The 21,363-nt window shown below is 55.3% G+C and overlaps 3 protein-coding genes across 24 annotated transcripts in view; 1 reads left to right on the forward strand and 2 right to left on the reverse strand.

Annotated features, from left to right (window-relative positions):
* Positions 1-414: 414 nt before the first annotated feature.
* Positions 415-4,231, forward strand: ENDOG (endonuclease G). The gene is made up of 3 exons (XM_002743363.6): positions 415-1,103; positions 2,604-2,713; positions 3,883-4,231. The coding sequence occupies exons 1-3, from the start codon at positions 597-599 to the stop codon at positions 4,163-4,165; spliced, it is 900 nt and encodes a 299-aa protein (XP_002743409.1). The 5' UTR covers positions 415-596; the 3' UTR covers positions 4,166-4,231.
* Positions 3,624-11,628, reverse strand: SPOUT1 (SPOUT domain containing methyltransferase 1). 3 transcript variants are annotated; one of them, XM_017976600.4, is made up of 12 exons: positions 11,579-11,628; positions 10,963-11,008; positions 10,579-10,704; positions 8,633-8,792; positions 8,131-8,220; positions 7,977-8,026; positions 7,615-7,745; positions 6,598-6,670; positions 6,384-6,482; positions 5,682-5,784; positions 5,360-5,476; positions 3,624-4,387 (listed from the first exon to the last, which is right to left on the reverse strand). In XM_017976600.4, exons 1-12 carry the CDS (start codon positions 11,612-11,614, stop codon positions 4,282-4,284), a joined length of 1,137 nt encoding a protein of 378 aa, XP_017832089.1. In that variant the 5' UTR covers positions 11,615-11,628; the 3' UTR covers positions 3,624-4,281. The 3 variants fall into 3 exon arrangements, with proteins under 3 accessions (XP_017832089.1, XP_002743410.1, XP_017832090.1); XM_002743364.6 differs by having other exon boundaries at positions 5,360-5,507; XM_017976601.4 differs by lacking the exon at positions 8,633-8,792.
* A 3,170-nt stretch (positions 11,629-14,798) lies between these two features.
* Positions 14,799-21,363, reverse strand: part of KYAT1 (kynurenine aminotransferase 1) — a 35,707-nt gene continuing 29,142 nt past the window's right edge. For 16 of the 20 annotated variants that reach the window (XM_035259766.3, XM_035259783.3, XM_035259761.3 and 13 more), the window contains 10 exons: positions 19,600-19,749; positions 19,433-19,519; positions 19,092-19,220; positions 18,228-18,348; positions 17,366-17,442; positions 17,148-17,237; positions 16,862-17,048; positions 16,704-16,783; positions 15,426-15,512; positions 14,799-15,329 (listed from right to left, as the gene is read on the reverse strand). In XM_035259766.3, the coding sequence (XP_035115657.1) occupies positions 15,270-15,329; positions 15,426-15,512; positions 16,704-16,783; positions 16,862-17,048; positions 17,148-17,237; positions 17,366-17,442; positions 18,228-18,348; positions 19,092-19,220; positions 19,433-19,519; positions 19,600-19,749 (1,068 nt within the window). In that variant the 3' untranslated portion in view covers positions 14,799-15,269. The remainder of the gene's footprint in view (positions 15,330-15,425; positions 15,513-16,703; positions 16,784-16,861; positions 17,049-17,147; positions 17,238-17,365; positions 17,443-18,227; positions 18,349-19,091; positions 19,221-19,432; positions 19,520-19,599; positions 19,750-21,363) is intronic. The other 4 variants (XM_078329122.1, XM_078329120.1, XM_078329117.1 and 1 more) reach the window with 1 other exon arrangement.

Below are 21,363 nucleotides of genomic sequence, written 5' to 3' on the forward strand. Positions count from 1 at the left end.
ACTGAACCCCAGCCTGGGCAACAAGAGCGAAACTCCGTCACAAAACAAAAAACAAAACCTTTGCCAATTTGGTAGAGTTGCGGGGCTTATTTTAATGGTGTCATGGAGGATAGCCTGGGGCTAGATATTTCTGGGGCCCTGTGCTTGTTCTACGAGCTAGGAGCTCCCTCTCTGGGCCATGTAAAGGGTGAGACTAAGCAGTGACAATAAAAGCGCTCGACAGTGCGGGACCTTGCCGAGGTGCTTATTAAGCAGGAGGTCCTTGCACAGGCGCAGAGGAGGGGGCGCCCCCAGACAGGCTGGGCGCCTGCGTGTGGGGGCGGAGCCAGACCTGACCTGAGCCAATCGCGAGCTAAGGTGAGGGTGCCACGCCCCTCAGGCCGCATATTAAATACGCAGAGAAAGGACGCCGGGGACACTCGCTTGGGGCCGGCTGCTCCCCTCTGGGCTCTGACTCTCAAGCTCTTGGGAGCGTTTGTGATTGGAAGCGAAGTCACTCTCGCCCGCGGTCCTAGCAGCCCGGTCCCTGCAGTGGGTCCCCCGGCGCGGCTCCTTTAAGAGCTCGTGGGTCGCCCACCGGAGGTCGCCCCCACGCCATGCGGGCGCTGCGGGCCAGCCTGACCCTGGCTCTGGGCGCGGGGCTAGGCGCGGCCGCCGAGAGCTGGCGGCGGCGTCGGGAGGACGCGCAGGCTGCGCCGGGGCTGCTGGGTCGGTTGCCAGTGTTGCCCGTGGCGGCGGCCGCTGACTTGCCCGCCGTGCCGGGGGAACCCGCGGGCCGCGGCCCGAGCGAGCTGGTTAAGTACGGGCTGCCGGGGCTGGCGCAGCTCAAGAGCCGCGAGTCGTACGTGCTGTGCTACGACCCGCGCACCCGCGGCGCGCTCTGGGTGGTGGAGCAGCTGCGGCCCGAGCGGCTCCGCGGCGACGGCGACCGCCGCGCTTGCGACTTCCGCGAGGACGACTCGGTGCATGCGTACCACCGCGCCACCAACGCGGACTACCGCGGCAGCGGCTTCGATCGCGGCCACCTGGCCGCCGCCGCCAACCACCGCTGGAGCCAGAAGGCCATGGACGACACGTTCTATCTGAGCAATGTCGCGCCCCAGGTAGCGCCCCCGCCCTGGGCGGGTCGCGGAATGCGGGGCCTCGGCTTGTTCCTCTGTAGATGGGGCAGCTGCCCACGCGCCCTCCGCATTCCGTGGCGGGAGGGAGGAGCCCTGGGCTCCCGGCTGCGGCTCTGCACGCCGACCAGGGCTTGAGCTCCAACTGCGAACCCTGGGCACCCCGGAGCGTCGCTTTCCTCGTCTGAAAAATGGGGCAGTACCGTTCTTCACCTTCCTCCCGCAGTAGTGATGCGGCGCTGAGGCTCACAGAGGCAAAGTGACGGACAGTGTCACACAGCAGAAGGCAGACAGTCTGGGTAGAACCCTAGCCCCCAACCTTTTTGGCCCCAGGGTCCGGTTTCCTGGAAGACAGTTTTTCCACGGCTTGGTGGGTCAGGGCAGGTTTCAGGATGATTCAAGTGCATTACATTTATCATGCACTTTATTTCTGTTATGATTACACTGTAATATAGAGTGAAACATACAACTCACGTAATGTAGAATCAGTGGGAGCCCTGAGCTTGTTTCCCTGAGACTAGACAGTCCTGTCTGGAGGTGATGGGCGACAATGACAGATCAGGCATTAGATTCTTAAAAGGAGCGCCCAACCTCCTCGCATGCGCAGTTCACCATAGGTTTCCGGCTTGTCTCCTGCCGCTACTGATCTGACAGGAGGCGGAGCTCAGGCTGCCATGCCAACGATGGGGCGTGGCTGTAAATACAGGTGAAGCTTCCGGTGCTCTTCTGCTGCTCACCTCCCATGTGGCCCAGTTCTGGTACCAGTCTGTGGCTCAGGTGTTGGGGACCCCTGGTCTATAAAACCGTGGGTCTCCAGACATCGTCCTATACTGCCTGCCTTGGATCGGTTTCGAAGCAGACACCTGGCCCACCGTCAGGGTGTTAGTGCCAAGCACTGTGCACCCTGGGCCAGCCACTCTCTTGACCTGTTCTCAGCAGAGCCCAGCACCAGAGGATGGAGGCTGCCGTGGGGCTCTGGGTGGAGCCCATGGGGTAGCAGCCTCTGACCCAGCCTCCTTCCAGAGCACAGCCCCCTACCCACTTTCCATTGTCCAAGGCCTGGAGAGCTCAAGATGGAGGCAGATTCATAACATTCCCAGCTAGGCTCTTCTGTGGCTCAGACTGGGAAAAGAAAAGTGTTGGTGGTTGGGAGGGCTGGTCTTCCCATGAGCCCCCTGGTGGGGCTGAGGACAGGCCTCAGTCCTCTCTGAAAGGTGGACACATGCCCCTTCCTTCATTCGGTTCTTGGGAGCTTTGACACCTGGGCTGTGGGAGGGACAGGTGATGGCTAGCACTCTGTCAGCCCTGCCCGACTCCATGTGGCTTCAGGGAGTGACTTTCATTTCTTGCTCCTCAGTTTCCTCATGTTTGCCCCCCACTGGGCATCTCTGGGCATGTCCATTCCCTCAGGGCCCAGTGCAGCCATCTGATAGAGGAGGAAGGGTCCCAGCCACAGTCCTGCTAAGCCCCACCTCCTCCTCCCAGGTGCCCCACCTCAACCAGAATGCCTGGAACAACCTAGAGAAGTACAGCCGCAGCTTGACCCGCAGCTACCAGAATGTCTATGTCTGCACAGGGCCACTCTTCCTGCCCAGGTGAGGTGGAAACCAGGAGGCTGGGGGTGGCAGGACCTCCCACTCACTCAAGGCCCCTACTGTCCCTCACAGGGCCAGGCTTGCCCCAGGCTCTGGGTCAATACCTGTTCACTATTCATCTGGTGTCTTGGCAAGTCTGTCAGCTTCCCTGCCTTTGGTCCCCTCATTCCATTTCCACAGCCAAAGACCTTTTGGGTACCCTCCTACCATCTCTCCTCTGGCCATGGGCAGCAGCAGGCCCTGGATCTGCCCCCACTTCTCCCTGCTGTCACCTCCTGCCACACCTACCCAATGCTGTTCTGCTCATATGGAAACCCCTGCAGTTCCCTGGTGCACCAAGCTCTCCCACCTTCGGTCTCTGCTCTGCTTGGAGCACTTTCCTCCACCCTTAGGAGTTTGAACCCAGATCTGCCTGACCCAGGGCCTCCACCCTTGCCTCCCAGGTGGAAGCGACTGAGCACCTCTGGCCATGCTCTGTGGTTTCTCTGGACTGCGGAGGCCTGGGACTGAGAGGCAATAGGTCGAGGCTGAGCACCTCACTCTGGAATCCATAGGCTCAGGATGGAATCCAGGCCTTGTCACCTAGTCCCTTGGTGCTGTGGGCAAATGACCTGTGTCCTCCCCTGCAAAACAGGGCCAAAACCTGTGACCTCTTGGTTGATGTCACATGCTTCCCCAGGGCCTGGCCCATGGTAAGGGGTTAGCACAGGTTGGCCAAGGCAGTGGTTGGGGCACTGATGAAATTTCATTAGAAGGTGCCTCCTATGACCTGCGGCAAGGGAGGAGACTGCTGAGGGGAAGCTCTCATCCGGTATCATGGTCCTTGCCCACTTGGTGCTCACCTCCGTGGGGAGAGACAGACAGTTGTTAAGTGTCCCCCCAGATGGATGTGAATATTCAGAAGGCTCAATTCTTCTAGCAGCGTTTATTGTCGCCCACTCTGCCTGACCCAGTGTGGGGCATGAGGAAAACAGAGGGAAAGAGTTAGCCTCCACTGAAGAGAGTTCCAGCCTCAAGCAGGAGCCAGGCAGGGCAAGGAAGTCTCACAGTGAGAGGGTGGTCTGCCAGGTTGACAGAAGTTAGAGGACAAATCAGGGAAGGCTTCCTGGAAGAGGTGGCCTTGGGTTCAACCAGGCCTCCTGCCCACATGTGCCTGGGTCTGCCCACAGGACAGAGGCCGATGGGAAATCCTATGTGAAGTACCAGGTCATTGGCAAGAACCATGTGGCAGTGCCCACACACTTCTTCAAAGTGCTGATCCTGGAGGCAGCAGGCGGGCAAATCGAGCTCCACTCCTATGTGATGCCCAACGCGCCTGTGGACGAGGCCATACCCCTGGAGCGCTTCCTGGTGCCCATCGAGAGCATCGAGCGGGCCTCGGGGCTGCTGTTCGTGCCAAACATCCTGGCGCGGGCAGGCAGCCTCAAGGCCATCACAGCAGGCAGCAAGTGAGGGCAGAGCCCAGCGAGACTGTGGGTGTGTACAGGCTGGGGAACATTAAAGGTGGGGATTTTTGGAGCCAGTTTGTCTGTGTCTGTCCCAAGTGACCTGCAGAGCTTCTGTTTTCACTACTGCTTCACTGATGTCCTGGGCCCCTTAGAACGTTCAGGTGTGCCGGGCACCTGCCTGGATGAGGCCAGGCTGCAGGGCAGCCAGGGAGATGAGGATGGCTTCCTGGAAGAGAAGTGTGGCAGTGGGCTGGGGCCTGGAGACCAGTGGGCGCCCCTGCTCCCAATCTGTCCTCAGAGGCTGGCCGCCCAAGACACAGCCCACTGGGGCCCACCGTCCTTAGCAGGGCCTGGTGAGGTTAATGACAGGCCCAGGTTCACACTGCACACCTGCCACCTGGAGAGCCACAGAGCCTGCTCCTCAGTCTCCGCTTCCGTAAAATGGGGGTGAAGGTAACAATGCCCTCCTCCCAGGGCCAGGGGAAGTCAAGGAGATGGGCAGGAAGTTCTCAGCCCTCACACAGGTGTTGGAAGAGTGGGAGCCAAGGTTCTTGCTGGGGTGTATGGCTGGCAGGCTCAGAGCGCTTGGCCTGGGCAAGGCCTTAGGGATGGGTAGATAGGGCTGGCCACGCTGCAAGACTGATGGGAGTACCAGCCTCCCCAGCAGAATGTCCATAGCACAGCGTCCTATGCCTGACTCCAGAAGTGACTACACAGGTTCCATAAGGCCCAGGGGTGGGTAGAGCCATTCCTGGGAAGGCGCCAACTGCACGCAGCTTCCCCTGTGGGACAGATGCAAGTGACACCCCAAGAGGAACGTTGCTGTGTCCACCATGGTCACACACAAGGAAGGGGCAGAACCAGGACCCTGGAAGATCACTGAATGCAAAACTAAGGAAGCAGAGGCTGGAGCAGGGGTGGGCAGAGCCCCCTCGGTCACACATCTTGGGAGCCCAGGACGGGCGCTGGCACCCAGGGTTGACTCCTAGCTGTACTCCGCCTGACGCAGTGTTGGGTATAAGGTCAGGCCCTGTCCCTGCTGCATGACTGCTGTGGTCAGAGGCTGAGAGGGGGTGAGAGGACTACCTCCAGACAAGGCAGCCACGGGCAAGGGTGAGTGGAAGGGCAAGAATGGCAACCCCTACTTGGAGCGATCCCGAGGCCCCAGCAGCTGGCAGTGGGGAGGCAGCGGGCTTACCTCCGTGCGGATGGTGCGGCTGCCCTGGCCAGGACACGTGTTGATGTACAGGTCGAAGAGGACACTGGGTTCAGCCACCTCCAGGTTGGGGTCAGCATCCACTCCAGCTTCCAGCCCCTGGAGGCCCCCGAACACCACAAGAGCATGCCTGGCACGTGCAAGAGGGGTGACTCCGGTGCTCCTCAAGGCCCCACTGAGCACAGCACCCAACCTCAGTCCCTCCCCACCCCAGACAGCAGGGGCCATCTGGGCAGCTTCGCCCACCATGCAGGTTCCTGGCCACATTCCTCCTGGCCTGGCCCCGGCCCCAGGAGGTACCCACCTGAAGTTGGGAAGCTGGGCAGAGGCCACATCCGAGCCGCGCTCTGAAGTCCCGATGGTCAGGTCATACCCGTCTTGGAAGGGGGCTTCGGCAAACACAGCACCTGGGGATGGGGCCAGCTCAGTGTGGGTCCTGCTCCCCACAAGCCACAGCTTGGGGCATGTATGTGTACTGAAGCAGGGGTGTGTGGGGGTCGGGGTGTGTAGAGCTGTTCCTGGGAAGTCAAGGACTGAGCAGGACGGATAGGAAGTTCTGTTCTATCCAGTCTCTGCCCTGTGCTCTTCCCTCATGCCCTGTCTGAAATACTCCCTCTGTAATCCTTAGTGGGTAGAGTTGCCAGGTGGGGGTGATGACCGCAGAGGTGGGATTGGCACCAGAGGCCTAAAGCCATCCTCATCTGTCACCCAGGCTGGAGACAAGAGCACGAAGTGGGCCTCTGACATTTCTGGCCCTTTTGCCCCCCTTCCCAGCCCCACAGAAACATTATTAATCAATGATGATACTTTTGCTCAGTAGTCTTTTAGAGCATTCCAGGCCATGCATCCAGGGAGAACAAGGCCCAGAGAAGGAAAAGCACTTGCCCAGGGACACACAGCACGTTGACAGGGCAAGAACCTTGGTCTGATATTTGGGTCAGGCAAGGCTCCCTGCCACCTCCCAGAGAGATGGATGGATATTCAGAGAAGGAAGCTCTGTCCTTACTGAGGCAGGAGGCCAGACGGACGGTATAGCCCCAGTAGAGACCAGCTTTGGTGCGAGGGTCCTGCGATGATACCACTTTGCCACGGTAGGTCTTGCATTCTGCAGGGGTAACAGAGTCTGTAAGATGGGATGAGGGGACAGGGAATGGAAGGAGGTGGCTTTGAGCCCTGGAGCTGGTCAGGCCAACCCAGGGGCTGGGGAACCTTTCAGATACCTGGCAGCTGCTGCTGGTTCAGTCGCACGGTCACCCGAAGCCCGGGCTCCAGGTTCTTATCAATCTTCACCTCCTGGGGAGAAGCCAGAAGAAATGAGTGCCATTCCCCTCAAGATCAGCAGTGGTCATGGCTCTTTCAGATGGTGCCAGGGGATTCCTGGGGCTGGCAAGGGGTCCAGGGGTCCAGGTCAACCTGGCACCCTCCACCCCTGGCACTGGGGGGGACCTGCTCACAAGAAACTATTTATGCAAAACACAGGCCACTGGCCGGACACGCGCGCTTAGGGCTCTCATGGCACAGCATGGAAGTAGATGAAACCCAGTTTTCTACATTTTGATAGCTCTGCCACTTTTTTTTTTGAGATGCAGTCTTGCTGTCACCTAGGGTGAAGTGTAGTGGCATGGTCTCATCTCACTGCTCCCTCTGTCTCCCCGGTTCAAGTGAGTCTCCTGCTTCAGCTTCCTGAGTAGCTGGGATTACAGGCACGCCACCACACCTGGCTAATTTTTGCACTTTTAGTAGAGAAGGGGTTTCACCATGTTGGCCAGGCTGGTCTTGAACTCCTGACCTCAAGTGATCTGCCTGCTTCAGCCTCCCAAAGTGCTGGGAGTACAGGGGTGAGCCACCGCTTCTGGCTGTGCTTTCTGACAGGAGAGGGACCCCATACACATGCATGTTTCTGTCTCTGACTTGAGGGTAAAGAGGCGGCAGATGAATGGCCCCGTCCCGGCTTGACTCTGCGCCACACGGGAGCAGCTCCAGGGTGACATTCAACTTGTTTCTGCAGGGTTTTGTTGGGACCATGAGGACTGTCTTCTATTGATTTGCTTTTTAAGCAACAGTGAATTTATTCCTGGGTTGATCTATTGGCCCCATTTTGCACAATTTTCTGGCCCACATTTGCATGAGTGGGGGTATTTCAGGCAGGTCCAGGGGTCCCCCAACATCCCCCTGCTTGTCCTCCATTGCCAGGATGTGTCCTGGAGGTATGTCCCAGCCCACCTTTTGGTTCCTACCTTTTTCATGCCACAGTTAACAAAGGAGCCGTGGCCCGGCCTGGTGGGCCGATCCACCACGACGCCCTCTCTGAACTCGGATTCCTCGTCCTGACGCATGTGGTGGGGGCTGTCCAAGGGGTTCAGGAGCCCTGTGGAGGCAGGGCCGGGAGGAGTCTGGGAAGTGCTGGGCACACAGGGTACAGTGGGGACCCTGGAGCAGAGGCCCAGCTCTGCCACAGACCTGCAGCTTGGCATCAGGCACAGGTCTTGCTCTCCTGGGCCTGCTTTCCCACCTGGATAGTGCGGGGTAGGACTGGGTGGTCTCTCAGTGTCTGTGGCACCATCCAGGGGAAATGGGGGGTGGGCCCACACAGCCTTACCTGCAAACTGTAGATCCTGGTGCTTGGGAAAGAATGCCTTCCTCAGGTACCTGGGAAAGAATGCTGACCTAAGGATGTTCCCAGGGGAAGCTGCCTCCTACCTGGCCTCCACTTTGACACAGCCCTCCCTCCTGCTCTGGGGGGACCCCCTTACTGCGGACACTCCAGGTACTGCAGGATCCGGGCCAACTGTACGCACGCCTGCCCCTTCTTGCCAACTCCTATGAATTGCCCCTCCACAGTCCTGGAGAGAGAGATGGGGACTAAGGATCCATCTGTGGCCCCTTCAAGGGCTCCTCCCTACAAGTGCCCGCCTATAATCGAAGCTTCTCAGGAGGCTGAGTTGGGAGGATCACTTGAGCCCAGGAAGTAGGGCTGCAGTGAGCCATGACTGTGCCACTGCACTATAGCCTGGGTGACAGCTGAGGTATGGGTTTAGGCCTCTGGCTCCCAATCCCACCTCTGCAGTCACCACCCTCACCCGGCAACCCTACCCACTAAGGATACAGAGGGAGTATTTCAGGCAGGGCATGAGGGAAGAGCCGGACATGAGGGAAGAGCCAGGCATGTGGACAGGGGGCAGGGCAAAGCCTTGGCCCATCCCGGCAGCCCCTCTATCTCCTCCAGCCCTGGCACCCTGTGGGATGTCCCCTCACTTGGCATCCTGGCCCTCCTCATCAAACACCACAATCTCATCCACACAGAAGATGGTGCAGGCTCTGGCAATCTGACCAGCCAGGTAGGTGCGAAGCTCCGGCGACTGGGCATTGTCCAGGATGGAGCCCGGCAGGGCTACACTTAAGGTGTAGGGCCGCCCTGAAGGAAGGGGTGTTCCCAGTCAGCCTGAGAGGCAAGGGTCCCCCACCCTCATCTCCCTTCCTTTGTCCCCAGTGCCCAAGGTTAGAGAATTTTCCAAATCGGAGGAATTTTGAGGTGAGCAAAATAGATCCACCTCCCCTCTCTGGGCCTCGGTCCCCAGGAGGAAAATGATGCAGCAATCTCTGAGGCTCCTTTGAGCAGGGCAGACCACTGGGTGAGGCTGTGGAGTGGGCAGCAGCAATGGCCTAAGTTCATATCCTGTCCCCCTAATTACCTCAGTTCTCCAGCTATCAAATAGGGATCAAATGTAAGCTGGTATCTAATAAGCCTTTTGTGTGTGCACGTTAACCCAATGGCCATTAACCTCATCCCAGTGAGGACACTGCCATTATCCCATTTACAGCCGAGGAAACTTCAGCCCCAGGAAGTCAAACACATGGCCCAAGGTATCACAAAAGGTGGCTCACTCCTATAATCCCAGCACTTTGGGAGGCTGAGGCAGGCGGATCACCTGAGGTCAGGAGTTCAAGACCAGCCTGGCCAAAATGGTGAAATGTCATCTGTACTAAAAATGCAAAAACTAGCAGAGCATGGTGGCACATGCCTATAATTCCAGCTACTTGGGAGGCTGAAGCAAGAGAATCACTTAAACCCTGGAGGTGGAAGTTGCAGTGAGCTGAAATTGTACCATTGCACTCCACCCTGGGCAAGAGAGTGAGACTATGTCACAAAAAAAAAAAAAAAAAAAAAGGCCAGGCGCAGTGGCTTACCTGAGGTCAGGAGTTGGAGACCAGCCTGACCAACATGGTGAAACCCTGTCTCCACTAAATACAAAAAATTAGCCAGGCATGGTGGTGCATGCCTGTAGTCCTAGCTACCTGAGAGGCTGAAGTAGGAGAATAGCTTTAACTTGGAAGGCCAAGGTTGCAGTGAGCTGAGATTGTGCCATTGCACTCCAGCTTGGACAACAAGAGTGAAACACTGTCTTTAAAAAAAAGTGGAGGAAGCACTTAGGTAACATGATTTCACTGTTGTAACATTGGATCTATACTTTGCTACACAAGGGTAAGTAGATATAACTGTCTGGAGGAACTTGCTACAATGTTTGCTGGGATTGTTCCTTTCTTTGTAGTTTTCTGTCATTCTTATAAAATCAAAATAATTAAATGAAAAATGAAAGTAAAGCCCACAGAAAATGGTCAATAAATAAAAAAAATCATGAAGATCATGAAGTTCTAGAGGTCTAAGTTAAGAGATACTAGGCTTGGGCTGGGCTTGGTGGTTCACACCTATAATCCCAGCACTTTGGGAGGCTGAGGTGGATGGATCACTTGAGGTCAGAAATTCGAGACCAGCCTGGCCAACATGGTGCAACCATGTATCTACTAATAATATGAAAATTAGCCAGGTGTAGTGGCACATTCCTGTAATCCCAACTACTTGGGAGGCTGAGGGAAGAAAATTGCTTGCACTTGGACAGTGGAGGTTGCAGTGAGCAGAAATGGTGCCATTGCACTCCAGTCTGGGCGACAGAGCAAGACTGTCAAAAAAAAAAAAAAAAAAAAAAAAAGAGGGAGATGAGGCTTACATTCCATAGGCTGGAAATTTACCTAAGCAGTAAGTCAGAACTCAGCTGCCTCCCTCCCTTCTCTGCGTCCCAGTTTCTCCATCAGGACAAGATGTTTGGACCTACTGGTCTGTAAGGGCCCTTCCAGATCTGCTCTGCCTGCAGGACATCTACTGTGGGCCACAATCTGTGGCCCTCCCTAAGGCCCCAGCTCACCGTGCTCCTCCCTCTCTGCCGCTGCTTCCTCCTCTTCCTGGCGCTTTGCCTGTTCCTCTTGTGCCCGCTGCCTCTCCAGTTTTTTCGTCAGCTTGAGATCCTTCCATTTCTTTTTCTCCTCTTTCTCTAGATAAGAGAACATCCCGATTGGCGGAGGAGATAGTTCCCACTGATTGGCTCAGCCTGGACTCTGCAGAGCTGCTGGGTAAGCAGCCAGAGGGCAGCAAGGGGGCCTCCCCAGGGCTCCCGGCCCCTGCCTCCCAACTTTGGGTGCTGTAGGACCCAGAGGGGACACAGTAGGTGTCTTTCTCCAAGGTGTGACTGAGCACTGCTGAGAGTGGTCTATGGGAAGGGTGGGCGCAGATACTCCCCACCCTTACTTACTCTGTTGCTTCCATTTTCGCCACTCAATCCTTTGGCCGTGTTCACCCTGGAGAAGGAGTGGGAGGAGGACTGTGTCTGAGGCTGGTCTCACCTGGAGGGGGTCCGCTTGCTCCTACACAGCCAGCCCCTCCACATGGGGCGATAAGGAAGCCAAGGAACCTCTGCAAACTGCTGCCCCAGAAAGCGGCAGGAGGGCAGGGACCCGCTGTATCGCCAGTGCCTGGAACCCGGCCTGGCACACAGAAAGCACTCAAGAAACTGTCGAATGAGTTCCCATAGAAAAGAAAACTGAGGCTCAGGGGACAGGACTACCCACAGTCGCCCTGGAAGTCAGAAGACATAGGCAAGAAAGGGCTCTGGATTCAAGATTGCGAGCTGAGTCCCGCCTCCGTAATCCAGCAGGGGCCAGGGAGCCCTTGGGGGCTCCGGAGAGGACACCGGCGCTGTTTCCATCCCGCAGCGGCTCACGCGGCATCTTCAGGGCTTCCTTCCGGCCTGGGATCAGCGGGAAGCAGGAAGCAGAAGGCGCGGCCCGGCCCCGGCGCAGGCCCCCACGCCGCTGGCTGTCACGCCTCCACCCTGTTGCCCCGCACGAGATCCCGCTGCCCGCACTTACCGGACCGCACGGGCGCTTTGTCCTGCGCTCCGCCATGTTCCGCGCAGACCGTCGGCCACGCCCCTGCCAATGAGACTCTCCTCTTCCGGCCACACCTCCTTCAAGCTATCCAATCGGAGAACCAATGCTCACGGGGGCGTGGCCTGGGTGCCTGGCGGCTGCAGGAGTGTGTAGGCTGTAGGGGTTGGGCGGAGTAGGTGCCCAAATGGTTGGCATTGCGGTTACTATCCTGAACCTTGGATGGCTCAGAGCCCTCCTCCGAGTTCGGACAATTACAACACTTAGACCTCTGAGTAGTTTGTTTTTAAAATTATTTTTTTGAGACAGGGTGTTGATATGTTGCCGAGGCTGGTTCCACAGGCATGCACCACCACGCCGGGCTTCCGTAAGGCTTTATACATGGGGACCCTCGGGCCTTGAACTGCAGTGTGATTCAGAGCTGAAAATGAGATAATTTAATCCAGGTTTCTTATAGATTGTTCATGTACAGTTTTTTGTTTGTATGAGACAGAGTCTCGCTCCATCGCCCAGGCTGGAGTGCCATGGCGTGATCTCAACTTACTGCAATCTTCGTCTCCTGGGTTCAAGCAATTCTCCTGCCTCAGCCTCCCAAGTAGCTGAGATTACAGGCGCGCACCACCATGCTCAGCTATTTTGTGTGTGTGTGTTTTTAGTAGAGACGGGGTTTCGCCATGTCGGCCAGCCTAGTGGAACTCCTGACCTCAGTGATCCACCCGCCTTGGCCTCTCAAAGTGCTGGGATTACAGGCATGAATCACCTCACCGGGCCTCTTTCTCTTTTAATTGACAGACTTTATATTAGTTGGGAATACAAGTGTGAGCCACAATGCACACCTTTTTTGTGTGTGCACGGTAGTGTCTCACTATGTTGCCAGGGCTGCTCTCGAACTCGGGTTCAAGCAGTCCCCCAACTTGGCTTCCCAAAGTGCTGAGATTACAGAAGTGAGCCATTAATGACTTTTTTTTTTTTTTTTTTTTTTGAGAGGGAATCTTGCCCTGTTGCCCATGCTGGAGTGCAGTGGTGCAGTGCTGGCTCACTGCAACCTCAGCCTCCCAAGTTCAAGCAATTCTAGTGCCTCAGCCTCCCAAGTAGTAGCTGAGATTACAGGTGTGTGTCACCATGCCCAGCTAATTTTTGTATTTTTAGTAGAGATGGGGCCCGGCTGGTCTCTAACTCCTGCTATGTTGGCCAGGCTGGTCTCCAACTTCTGGCCTCAGGAGAGCCTCCTGCCCCAGCCTCCCAAAGTACTGGGATTACAGGCGTGAGCCACCAGGCCTGGCCCAATTTAGATCTTAAACTAAATTTGTTGTGATTTTTTTTGGACAGGTTTATTTTGTAAGCATGACTAAGACATTGGCCACGTGAGAAAAAAAAAAAAACACACAAAAAAAACCCCTCCAAAACAACAAGAAAAAGATATGGACCATGTAATTAGGCTCAAAGTCTAGTCCTTCACCCCCCACTCCCCCCCGGAGCCAGAGATGAACAGGGTGATGGGCTAACATTTCTGACCTGTAAGTACACAGTGAGGAGCAGTTCCATGTGACTAAGAAGACATGCCTATCATCCAGAGACTCCAACGATTTTAGGAATTTTTTTTTTTTTTTTTTGAGACGGAGTTTCGCTCTTGTTACCCAGAATGGAGTGCAATGGTTCAATCTCGGCTCACCGAAACCTCCACCTCCTAGGTTCAGGCAATTCTCCTGCCTCAGCCTCTTGAGTAGCTGGGATTACAGGCATACGCTGCCATGCCCAGCTAATTTTTTTTTGTATTTTTAGTAGAGACGGGGTTTCACCATGTTGACCAGGATGATCTTGATCTCTTGACCTCATGATCCACCCACCTCAGCCTCCCAGAGTGCTGGGATTACAGGTTTGAGCCACTGCGCCCGGCCAGGAATTCTTATTTTTTTGAGACAGAGTCTTGCTCTGTCTCGTAGGCTGGAGTGCAATGGTGCAATGTTGGCTCATTGCAACCTCTGCCTCCCAGGTTCAGTAGATTTTCCTGCCTCAGCCTCCTGAGTATCTGGGATTACAGGTGTGCACCACTCCCAGCTATTTTTTTTTTTTTTTTTTTTTTTTTGTATTTTTAGTAGAGACAAGGTTTCACCATATTGACCAGGATGGTCTTGAATTCCTGACCGTGTGATCTGCCTGCCTTGGCCTCCCAAAGTGTTGGGATTACAGGTGTGAGCCACTGTGATCAGCCAAGGAATTCTTTACTAAGGGCAAAGACCAAATGTGTATTTTATTATATGATATATTCCTATCAGTTAAATGTATGATATGAGCCAAACCCATGTGCTTGCTATGCAAATGCAACTTCAAGGTAAGGCCTCTAATACCACCTTCCCAAGGAATTCAGGAGCTACCACCGTTAGCCAATGAGACACACACTGAGCCAGCTAGAAGGCCTGGGCACATCACTTCTCCTTACCTTCAGAAAGCCTTCCTCACTTGTCAACTAGAGATAACTCAGGTCTCAGTCTCAGAGGATTAAGGTGATGGGCATCCTGGCAGATAGGGCTTGCACAATCAACATTCATTCCTCCTCCTCCTGCAAGTTATGTAAGTCTGTGGTCCTCCTGGCACTCACTGTGCTATTCTCTTACCCCTGTGGGAATGTCCATGTCTTTCTTGTCACAAGCCCAATCCCCCACAACACACACACGACACCCCTACCCCAGCCACCACACCCAGTAACTGCTACCATCAGATTAATATCAGACGCCAAGTTTGGTGGTTCATGCTTGTAATCCCGGCACATTGGAAGACCAAAGCAGGCAGATGACGTGAGATCAGGAGTTTGATACCAGCCTGTTCAACGTGGGGAAACCCCCTCTCCAAAAAAACACAAAAATTAGCTGGGCGTGGTGGCACGTGCTTGTAGTCCCAGCTGCTCAGGAGGCTGAGGCAGGAGAATGGTTTGAATCTGGGAGGTGGAGCTTGCAGCGAGCCAAGCATGCACCACTGCACTCCAGCCTGGGTGACAGAACGAGATTCGGCCTCAAAAAAAAGATTAATAGTGAGGAATTAATTTGGGGGTCTTGGGTTCTAGGCTTGGTTGTGCCACTAACTATGTGACTACAGAAACCATTTGTACAAAGTTGGGGGGTGTCTGACGTTTTCCTGGGCATTTTTATCAAGTTACATCAGCCATCAGCATGAGTGTGAAGCAGAGAGAAGCCATCAGTAAGGATTCTAATAACTTAAACATTTTATTATGGATGAAAAGGACTCAAGCCTACAGGCAACTTCCAAGGCCAAGATAAGCCAGGAAAGGTGAGGTTGTGCCTGAGTGTTAGCAGGGCTGCGATGTGATCAATACATGGTGGGACTCTGCCCTCCGGACTCAGCCAAGCCTGGAGAGTCCAGAAGCAACCCAAGACCCTACAGGGAACCCACCTATGGAGGCGCAGGGAGAGGCCCTGGTCGGGTTGACCCTCACTTCTCAGACAGGAGGCACTTGTTCCCTACGACGAAGACAGGCGGCTCCCTCCCAGGACGTTATGTGTCATAAAGAGGTTTCCCGATACTGTCTTCCCCAACCTGGGCATTTGGGTGTCTGTCTTTGTCCATGTTTCAGCCATGCCCATGGACAAAGACAGACACCCAAAGAGCATCTCTGTGGAGATGTGGGGATGTCAGGGCCAACAGCATGACTTCAGGGCTAGAGCTCCGCCTTCCACTTCCGCAGCTTCTCATCCATGGCCTGGAGCGTGGCTTCATCCTGCACCAACACAGAATGGTCCGACCCTCTCCCCAGGTGCCCAGGGGGCCTTGGGAAGCTCTGTGAGGTCTTTCCTCCCCCAGTCCCGCCCTTTACCTTCACAAAACAGAAGCGGATATAGTGGTCAAAGTGCTTCTTATGTGGCACACTACAGAAGATGGAGACAGGGATGGCCAGCAAGCCCTGGGGAGGAGGAAGGACATGTCTCAACACGGCCTCATGGCCAAGCAGGCCTCAGCTCCAGCGGGACAGAGAGGTTCCCACGAACAACTGGGGAACAATAGTTGGCTCCAACCCAGCACCGAGTGCTGCATCAAAGTCAGAGGGAAAGGCCGGACGTGGCGGCCTGTGATCCCAGCACTGTGGGAGGCCGAGGCAAGTGGATCGCCTGAGGTCAGGAGTTTGAGCAGCCTGGCCAACATGGGGAAACCCCGTCTCTACTAAGAATACAAAAAGTAGCTGGGTGTTGTGGTGTATGCCTGTAATCCCAGCTACTTGGGAAACTGAGGCAGGAGAATCGCTTGAACCTGGAGGGGTGGAGATTGCAGTAAGCTGAGATCAGGCCATATCACTTCAGCCTGGGCAAAAGAGCAAAACTCCTTCTCAAAGACAAAAAACAGAAAACAAAAAACCCCCAGAAAGTCAGGGGAAAAGAATCCCAGAGTGTCATTCCAAGTCCCTCCCTGGTGTATAGAAAGCAGATGGAAGCTGAGAGAGGGAGAATCATGGAGCAGGTCAAAGCAGAGCCAGAGAAGAACTAATCCTTAAGCTTTACAGTCATACATGGAACCTGGATGGACCTGAGTTCATGGGCCAGCTCCTCACTGTACACATGGATGGAGACCCAATGAGACAGGAAATCCTGCCAGCCCACACCCCATCACTTTGCAAGTTAGAAACAGGTTCCTCTGGCTGGGCATGGTGGCTCACGCCTGTAATCTCACACTTTGGGAGGCCAAGGGGAGCTTGGATCACCTGAGTTAGGAGTTTGAGACCAGTCTGACCAACATGGTGAAAGCCCGTCTCTACTAAAAACACAAAAATTAGCCAGGTGTGGTGACGTGTGCCTGTAATCCCTGCTACCTGGGGGCTAAGGAAGGAGAATCGCTTGAACCCTGGAGGTGAAGGTTGCAGTGAGCCAAGATCGCATCACTGCACTCCAGCCTGGGCAACAGAGTGAGACTCTGTCTCAAGAAAAAAAAAAAAAAGAGAAAGAAACAGGCTCCTCATTGTTTGAAGTGGATGCAACCCTGCTCCAGGGTTCATGGCAGAGGCTGCACTAGGATCTGGCCCAAGAGCCTCTTGGCTGGGAACCCTTGGGCAGCAGACAACCTGTGAAACCATACATGGCAGCCCAGCAGTGGCCCAGCCCACCTTGCTCTTGATCATCCACTTGATGAAGCGGCTGTCATAGGGCTCATCCACAGCTCCAGGCAGGTCAGGCATCTTCCTCTCTGGGAGACAGAGGCCACACTGAGCCCCCTGCAGCCTCCGGCCCCTGCACCCTGCCCAGACCGGCCAGTCTCACTCACTGAAGTCTGAGATGTCTGTGACGAGGAAGTAGCTGCCCTGGGGGATGACAGGCTTCAGGCCCACCGACTGTAGGCTGCGGATCATGTGATCACGGCAGCGTTGCATGGCCTGCGGGAACTGCACGAAGTAGCTGCTGGGTTGGCTGAAGAGCAGCTGCTCCCGCTCAAAGCTCTTGGCTACTGCGGCCTAGGCACGGCAGACACGCAGATAGATCAGCTGTTCCCTGATGCGGGGGCCAGCCAGGGCGCTTTTGTTGTCCCCCTACCCCGCCATGAGGTCTCCTACCTGGCTCTGTGTGGGGCAGTGGAAGATGGAGTTCTGGTGCACAGTCCGCAGGTGCTTCATGATATGATCTGGACCCAGGACCCAGCCCACCTGGAAGAGGAACACCGGTAGGGGGTGAGGACCTTCCAGACCCGGCTTCAGCCTTCCTCACTCCTAGGACCACCTCACCTGCCAGGGATCTTGCAGAGGGCAGTGACCTCCCACCTTTAGCAACTCACCTTCCAGCCAGTGGCACTAAAGGTCTTGCCGGCGCTGCCAATGGTCAGGGTCCGTTCCCACATGCCAGGGAGGCTGGCTGCCCAAGGACAAACAGAGCAGCTGCTGAGATGGGGGTGAGGGGGGAAGGGGAGGGTGGTGGCTGGGGCCCCAGTGGACACACATAGGCTCTTGACATCCTGGATCCTCTACACACTAAGCTATTTGCAGGATTTCTTTTTCTTTCTTTCTTTCTTTCCTTCCTTCCTTCCCTCCCTCCCTCCCTCCCTCCCTCCCTCCCTCCCTCCCTCCCTCCCTCCCTCCCTCCCTCCTTCTCTCCCTCCCTCCCTCCCTCCCTCTTTCTCTCTCTCTCTCTCTTTCTTTCTTTCTTTCTTTTTGAGCAGTCTCACTCTGTTGCCCAGGCAGGAGTGCAATGGTGCCATCTCGGCTCACTGCAACCTCTGCCTCCTGGGTTCAAGTGATCTTCCTACCTCAGCTTCCCAAGTAGCTGGGACTACAGGCACGCGCCACCATGCCCAGCTAATTTTTGCATTTTTAATAGAGACAGGGCTTTGCCCTGTTGGTCAGACTGGTGTTGAACTCCTGACCTCAAGTGATCTGCCAGCCTCAGCCTCAGCCTCTGAGAGTCCTGGGATTACAGGCCTGAGCCACTGCACCTTGCTTAGGATTTCTTGATCTCATCCTTTCCACAACCAAGGAGGCAGGCGCTATTGTGATCCTGTGTACTCTGGGAGGCAAAGGTCACAGGATCTGCAGGGCTCCAGAATGCTGGGTTCTAACTACCAGGCCTGTGCTGACTCTCAAGTGGGGTCAAGTCCCTGCCACCAATGTGCAGGGAAGGGGCTGTGGGCAGGCTCAGCTCACCAATGCTGATGTGCTGGTGCCCATCGTAGACCAGCCACTGGTAGACTTCATCAGTGATACACACCACGTCATGCTGCTGGCACAGGCTGGCCACCAGCTCCAGCTCTTCCTTGGAGAACACCTGCAGAGGCCCAAGGAGAGCACAGACCTGCAGCTGAGACCATCCCCAAACACAGAGGCCTACTCAGAGAAGTTAAAGAATACAGCTGCAGACAGGTGCGGTGGCTCATGCCTGTAATACCAACACTTTGGGAGGCTGAGGTGGGTGGACCTCAAGTCAGGAGCTTGAGACCAGCCTGGCCAACATGGTGAAACCCTGTCTCTACTAAAAATACAAAAATTAGCTGGGTGTGGTGGCAGGTGCCTATAATCCCAGCTACTCGGGAGGCTGAGGCAGGAGAATTGCTTGAACTCAGGAGGCGCAGGTTGCAGTGAGCCAAGAGCATGCCACTGCACTGTAGCCTGGGAGACAGAGTGAGACTCTGTCTCAAAAAAATTAATAAATAGCGAATACAGCTGGGCCCAGTGCTAAGGGCTGTTTCGCACCATCCCATTGGATCCCTGCAACATTGACCCCATGAAGTCAGTTTTCTCAGGTTCCCATATTACAGATGAGATACTTTGAGAGGCACAGTCAGTATTCCAGGGTCCCTGGGAAGTGATGGGGGCTCCCAGCCCTCAGGCCTTCCCTGGGGATTCCTGCCCCTCCTCCCTGGACCTCTGGAGCCTTGGTCCTCAGAGCTCATTGTGCGTGGCCCTCCCACACACAAATGAAGAAACGGAGGCCCCACAGCAGCAGCTCAGTAACAATGCAGGAGACGTGACCAGGTCTGCAGGGGTGATGGAGGGAGGTCTTTCCAGTACCTTGCCCATGGGGTTGCTGGGGGTGTTGAGGACTAGGGCTTTGGTGCGTGATGTGAATTTGCTGGCCAGCTCTGTGGGGTCCAGCTGCCAGTTGCTGCTGGAACCCAGTTCTCCGTTCTGGCTGGGACTCTGCAAGAGCAGGTGGCAGGGGGTGGCACCACTTACCCACCTGACATGCAGTTCCTCCCCCAGCATCTGTCCCCACCTTCCCTCCCCTCTGCCCTCTCAGCTTAGGGGAACTGGCTTCCTTCACTTCCTTCCCCCTCTCCCAACTCTCAGAGTCCAACTCAGCCCATGCCTTGGATCCCTCTGCCCATCCACCCTCCTCCCAGCATCCTTACCGGCTTCAGGGACACAAACACAGGGCGACCCCCTGCCATCAATGTCATGGGCTCGTAGCAGTCAAAAAAGGGTTCGATGATGATGACCTGATACAAGGGTCAAATCAGCTGGAGGCAGCATGGCCCTGACTTCTTGCTCCCACTCAGCCCACGTCTTGCCCACTCACCTCATCTCCTTCGTCCACCAGCGCCTGGAAGGCTGTGAACAGGGCCCCGTAGCCACCAACGGTCACCAGCACATTCCTAAGCGGGTCCATCTCCTGACCCAGCAGCTTCCCAAAGAAACTTGCCAGGATCTTCGTCAGTGGTGGGTAACCCTGCCAGGACAGCAGGGGTCAACTGCTCAGCTCATCCTGGGCCCATCCTCCAGCCCAGCTGTACCCAGGCAATTCTAGCACCTTCCAGCAGAAGGCCTGGGGGCAAAGTCAGCTACTGATAGCCTGGGCCCCAGGGGAAGTGGAATAGTTAGGCTTTCAACACTCTGGATTCCTCTACCCACCAAGTTATTTGTAGGATTTCTTTTTTTCTTTTCTTTCTTTTTTTTTTTGAGACGGAGTTTCGCTGTTGTTACCCAGACTGGAGTGCAATGGCGCAATCTCAGCTCACTGCAACCTCCGCTTTCTGGGTTCAAGCAATTCTCCTGCCTCAGCCTCCCAAGTAGCTGGGACTACAGGCGCGCACCACCACGCCCAGCTAATTTTTGTATTTTTAGTAGAGACGGGGTTTCACCTTGTTGACCAGTATGGTCTCGATCTCTTGACCTAGTGATCCACCAGCCTTGGCCTCCCAAAGTGCTGGGATTATAGGCGTGAGCCACCCTGCCCAGCCTTGTTTGTAGGATTTCTTTGATCTCATCCTCTCAACAACCCAGAGGCAGGTGCTGTTGTGATCTTGTGTACTCTGGCAGGTAAAGGCCACACAATCTGTATGGTCCCCAGACTCTAGGGTCCTAACCACCAGGCTGCGCTGACTCAAATATCCAGTGCTAAGCTCTTCCATCTCCTCCAGCAGCATTTGCCATAGGGCCTGTTCTATGCCAGGCCTGGAGCCAGGGCGGGGATTTAGCAAAGAACCAGAGGAAGTGCTTGCCTCTGTGAACCTCAGCCTGAGAGCCCCTGAGGCAGTAGAAACTCTCCACTATCCACATCTGTAAGTTTGTGCCCACCTGATCCTCCCAGTGGCTTTGCAGGAGAGGCTTTTTTTTTTTTGAGATAAAGTTTCACTCTTGTCGCCTTGTCGCCCAGGTTTCAGTCCAATGGTGTGATATCGGCTCATTGAAACCTCTACCTCCCAGGTTCAAGCGATTCTTCTGCCTCAGCCTCCTGAGTAGCTGGGAGTACAGGCACATGCCACCAAACCCGGCTAATTTTTTTATTTTTAGTAGAGATGGAGTTTCACCATGTCAGCTAGGCTGGTCTTGAACTCCTGACCTCAGATGATCCGTCCGCCTCGGCCTCCCAAAGTGCTGGCACTACAGGCATGAGCCACCACACCCAGCCTTTTCTGAGACAGGGTCTCACTCATGTTGCCCAGGCCGGAATGCAGTGGTACAATGCAGTTCACTGTAACCTCTGCCTCCTGGGTTCAAGCAATTCTCCTGCCTCAGCCTCCCAAGTAGCTGGGACTATAGGCATGCCCTGTCTCTATTTGTTGTTGTTGCCCAGGCTGGAGTGCAGTGGTGCGCTGCAACCTCTGCCTCCCAGGTGCAAGGGATTCTTGTGCCTCAGCCTCTCAAGTAGCTGGGATTACAGGCAGGTGCCACCACGCCTGGCTAATTCTTTTGTATTTTTAGTAGAGACAGGTTTCACCACGTGGGGTAGGCTGGTCTCCAACTCCTGACCTCAGGTGATCCGCCTGCCTCTCAGCCTCCTAAAGTGCTGGGATTATAGGTGTGAGTCACCACACCCAGCCCTTGTCTCTTTTTAAAAAAA

The sequence above is a fragment of the Callithrix jacchus genome, chromosome 1 (assembly GCF_049354715.1).
Source record: "Callithrix jacchus isolate 240 chromosome 1, calJac240_pri, whole genome shotgun sequence".
Taxonomy (NCBI): domain Eukaryota; kingdom Metazoa; phylum Chordata; class Mammalia; order Primates; family Cebidae; genus Callithrix; species Callithrix jacchus.